The sequence below is a fragment of the Momordica charantia genome (genome assembly GCF_013281855.1).
Source record: "Momordica charantia cultivar OHB3-1 chromosome 11 unlocalized genomic scaffold, Mcharantia_2.0 BLBB01000011.1, whole genome shotgun sequence".
NCBI lineage: Eukaryota > Viridiplantae > Streptophyta > Magnoliopsida > Cucurbitales > Cucurbitaceae > Momordica > Momordica charantia.
In genome coordinates, this window is record NW_028275159.1 from 6,259,151 (window position 1) to 6,264,124 (window position 4,974).

Below are 4,974 nucleotides of genomic sequence, written 5' to 3' on the forward strand. Positions count from 1 at the left end.
TCCATTTTTTAATTTTAAAAACACATATGACCCCTCGTTAATTTCACGATAGAGACTAAATTGTTACAAACTTTAAACTACAATTTAAATTAGTACATACTACTTTAACAAAAGGATAAGGACTACCAAATGTGTTTTTAACCTAAAATCTATTCTTTTGAAAAAAATGAGAAATTATATTGAAATATCATCCCGTAAATTCAGCATTATTGTAAAGAGAGAGAGAAAAGAAACAGCAAAGGAAGAAGTAAGAACAGTCGCTGGCTTTTGGTTTCGGCCATTTAGGCAAAGGAAGGCCCAAACCAAGAAAAGAAGCAGGCCTCCCATGGCGGCCATGTTTCTCTCTGCGGTTTCAACTCTCTGTCTCGCTCTACATTTTATTGAGTCGATACGGTTTCTTCCAAAGCCAAAGCCAAAGCCAAAGCCGAAGGCAGACCCATTGAGCTCAGCTCCACCGACCCTTTCTTCTGCCCTCCCCATTCCAAAACCCAAATCCCACACATCATCGGTTCCAATAAATTTTTTTATGAATTTAGACCCTTCACACTTCATCTTCTCAACTCCTTCCTTTTCCCCTTTCTTTATCTTCCTCCATTATTGCTCTCTCCCAAATTTCCCTTCCTCTTCCTCTTCTTACTGTTCTTACTTCTGTTTTTTTCTTTCTGGGGTTGCTTCATCTTTGAGAATCTTGCCTTCGATCATCGGTCAGTTACACACTCTCCTTCGGCAATTCCTTGTTTGTATGTACAAGAATTTCCCATTGTTTTTTTTATTTGGTTGGTTTGGAAGGATGTTCTAATTCCTCTTTGTTGTTTGGATCTTTGATTTGTTGGGATTAATTGATTGGTTGGTTGATTGATTGATTGATGCTTCACCGCCAACTTGGAAATGCACGAAATCCATTTCATGGACTTCGAATATTGTTTGTTTTTAAGACGAAGTATGGGCAGTTTTAGTTACTTTGCCGCATGCTTGGAGTTTGCTGTTGGCATAAGATAGTGTTTTCAAATAAGTCTCTTGTGTTTGGTTTTCGTTAGTAGAAATGGATTGCTTGCCTCTTGAAATGCAGCGGATTGATTGATCTTTGGAAAAATGTAAGATTGGTAGCATAAGATCTTTGATGCTAGTTTGAAGTTGAGGGTATTAAGGGGAAAAAATTACTGAGACGGGAGTTTTCTCATTGAAAGAAAGTTGAACTCTTCAATGGAGGATCATTTTATTATATGATTGTGGACATGGTAACTTTCCAAGGAAAGTTAACTTTGTTTCCAGTAATTGCATTTCAGTTGTAGTAATATTAAGAAAGGCTTGATGAAGCTGTATTAAACAGTGGGATATCTATTATTATGATTTTGACCTGATTACTTTTTATCGCTGCCTTCATTATGTACTGTTGGGAACTTCAATTTTTCTTTAAGAATCATTTTTGTTAATTTGTTTGTTTGAAGTTAAGATTGATTGACATTTGTGAAATTATAATAGATAGATATATATGGGCTGAGGTAAACCTTTCATGGGAGGTGTGGAGGATGAAGAACCAGCCTTGAAACGCATGAAAGTATCCTCGAGAAAATTAAGAGGTCTTTCCAATGGCTCATCCATTGCAGAGCATTTAGGGGATTCTTCCAGGGATTTGATGGCTCGTCCCCTACCATCTGAAGGAGATAATGACGAAGTTATTGGTTCGAAAGGAGTTATCAGAAGAGATGAATTTGTGAGAATAATTGCTAATGCACTGTATTCTCTTGGTTACAAGAAGAGCAGTGCTCGTCTCGAGGAAGAGTCTGGAATACCTTTGCATTCTTCTACTGTAAATATATTTATGCAGCACATTCTTGATGGAAATTGGGATGAAAGCATTTATACCTTACATAAAATTGGTCTATCAAATGAAAGCATTATCAAATCTGCCTCATTTTTGATACTAGAGCAGAAATATTTGGAGCTTTTGCAAATTGATAAGGTCATGGAAGCTTTGAAGACGTTGAGGATGGAGATTGCTCCCCTTTCTATTAACAATAATAGAATACGCGAACTTTCGTCCTTCATCGTGTCTCCTTCACTGAGTGGTATAATTGATTCACCCTGCGGAGAGAATTTGAGAGCAAAATCTCGGACAAAATTGCTCGATGAATTGCAGAAGCTTCTTCCACCGACAGTTATGATACCTGAAAATAGGTTGGAACATTTAGTTGAACAGGCTCTTTTGTTGCAACGAGATGCTTGTGTCTTCCACAACTCTTCAGATCAAGATATGTCATTGTATACGGATCATGATTGCGGGAAAAGTCAGATACCTTCACAAACTTTGCAGGTGAGAAATATTTGTATCTACTTCCAGCAAAAACATCGAGGGGAGCTTTTGTACCCTTGTTAACTAACTTAACTTTAATTTAATATTTCTTAAGTTTCTATTTCTTGGTAAGATTGTTGCTTTCAAGGCCTTCATTTGTAAGTTTCTTATTACTTTTGTAATCTGTTTGAGGAATCACAATTTTGTAGCAGTCCATGTTAGCATCCTTACTCCTTTTTGGTAAGAGGTTGTCAATATCATCTTGCAATCTCATGAAGGAAGCTACGAGTTTTGACTTAATAAGAGAAATGAGTTGCAACTTGAGAAGCTCCCTGTTTAATTTGATATTAAAAATGCAATTCTTTGACAAGTTATTTTCTATCATAATATTACAAATGTATTTTAGTTTTTCTCCTCTTTGGCTGAATCTAGTAATTTTGCCTTCTTTTTCATACAGGTATTACAAGCACATAGTGATGAAATTTGGTATTTGCAATTTTCTCATAATGGGAAGTACTTAGCTTCATCTTCTAGTGATCTATCTGCAATCATATGGGAGGTATAATCATTATTACAGATACTTTATCAATTCCTTTGGAATGTAGTAATTGTTTATGTGGTTTGATGGTCCAAGTCTTTATAGAACAAAAGTTGAGGCAGGTGAATATGTGATTCACCGACTCATTTGCTTTGCCAAAAAAAAAAAAAAAAAGATTAGTGGTGAGGGAGTAAAAGGCATTTCTTTTCTGCTAGAATAAAAAAGTACTTAACTTCTCCAAAACTAAAGATCAATGGCACACCTAACTTTTTAGATCTCCATATTTGTCATTCCTTTCTCTTCAATCCTGCTTTTGCCATATTAATCACAAGGTGGTTTGGCCACATGGTAGTCAGGCTCATAACCCACACGGTCGAACATCACCATGTACCCAACGTATCTTGGACACCGCTCTTGTTTTCTGCTTTGTCTAATCTATTCTGTGTACGCTTCGTTGTGTTTTGTAGGTTAACTCAAATGGTAAGGTGTCTCTAAAGCATAGACTATCTGGCCACCAGACACCTGTCTCCTTGGTTTCATGGAGTCCCGACGATTGTCAGCTGCTAACCTGTGGGGTGGAGGAGGCTATTAAGCGGTGGGATGTTTCTTCCGGTGAGTGCCTCCATGTTTATGAAAAGGCTGGATTTGGATTGGTTTCTTGTGGATGGTTTCCTGATGGAAAGTCTATACTTGCTGGTATTGACGACAAGAGTATATGTATGTGGGATTTAGATGGTAAGGAGTTGGATTCTTGGAAAGGGCAACGGATTTTGAAGATATCGGATTTAGAAATTACGGGTGATGGGAAGAAAATTATTACTATATGTAGAGAAACTGCAATTGTGCTTCTTGATAGGGAGGCAAAAATTGATAGATGGATTGAAGAGGATCAAGTAATAACTTCTTTTCGGCTGTCCAAAGATAATAAATTCTTGCTGGTTAATCTTGTGAATCAAGAAATCCATCTATGGAGTTTAGTAGGTGAACCCGATCTCATATCTAAGTATAAAGGTCATAAGCGCACTCGGTTTGTTATTCGGTCCTGTTTAGGAGGACTCGAGGAAGCTTTTATTGCAAGTGGTAGTGAGGACTCACAGGTATGCAACTCCTTTTGTCCTTTTGACTTCTTTAGAACTTATTTTGCTTTTTGCCTAGATTTTTTTTTTTTTGGTTATCTACAATGTTATATTTGGATATGGGCATGCCTGCACGTCAGTGTCGCATACCGACACGGCCACCAACTCCTTTGGGCTTGGGGAAGCTTTGATGCTTTTTGGTGATGGACAACATTCTCTGTCAATGATAAAAGATTTATTGTGTGTTGCAAAAGAAATATCTTTGAGATGCATAAATCTGGGTAGCTGCTTAGAAGGGAGAAGTCTGCATTAATGTTCGAAGGAGCGATGCTAGTTGAACGGTGGACAATTTGGCGACTTAGTTAAAATGAGCACACTAATCTGCTTCAGGATCTTGATTTTCTTCTTTCCGTAACTGTATGTGTACCCTTTTGTAAGCCCTAATTGATAGTTCTTCCTTGCTATCTGTAGGTATACATATGGCACAGAGAATCCAGGGAGCTTATAGAAGCGTTGCCTGGTCACTCTGGTTCGGTTAATTGTGTGAGCTGGAACCCTACAAACCCGCACATGCTCGCATCGGCTAGCGATGACCGTACGATTAGAATATGGGGCTTAAAAGGACTAAATGTAAAACGCAAGAATGCATACAGCAACGGCGTCGTCCATTATTGCAACGGTGGAACTTAAAGAGAAGGCTTACCGCTGTCCCGGGTTATTATTCTTTTCTTCCCTCTCTGACTGTTGCTCCTGTAAATACATACAATCACTCTTCTAAGTTAAGATTCATGTTAAATGTGAATTATGAAGTTTATTTCTAAAATGAATAAGTTATTTCAACGGCTCTTGGTTCTTTTTTTCCGTCTACTTCATGCATCACATATGTGAGGGGGTTTAGACATCTAGAATAGTGTTTATTTTTCTTCATGCGTGCGTCGGTGTTCGAGATGCGATACCGACCGAAAATCCTTTGCTTTGGCAACTATGATCTATTGTTGTTGCGGTGAGTTGTGGAATATGCTGATTCTGAAGATATTCGCCTCATATTCTTGTGTGAAATTTGATTG

General features: G+C 37.8%; 1 protein-coding gene across 3 annotated transcripts; it reads left to right on the forward strand.

Moving 5' to 3' along the window:
- Positions 1-391: 391 nt before the first annotated feature.
- LOC111006578 (WD repeat-containing protein 26 homolog) lies at positions 392-4,747 on the forward strand. Of its 3 annotated transcripts, none has more exons than XM_022278602.2 (5): positions 392-740; positions 1,483-2,314; positions 2,751-2,852; positions 3,299-3,928; positions 4,379-4,747. In XM_022278602.2, exons 2-5 carry the CDS (start codon positions 1,514-1,516, stop codon positions 4,595-4,597), a joined length of 1,752 nt encoding a protein of 583 aa, XP_022134294.1. In that variant the 5' UTR covers positions 392-740; positions 1,483-1,513; the 3' UTR covers positions 4,598-4,747. The 3 variants fall into 3 exon arrangements, with proteins under 3 accessions (XP_022134294.1, XP_022134279.1, XP_022134287.1); XM_022278587.2 differs by having other exon boundaries at positions 392-704; XM_022278595.2 differs by having other exon boundaries at positions 392-704; positions 1,487-2,314.
- Positions 4,748-4,974: the final 227 nt, after the last annotated feature.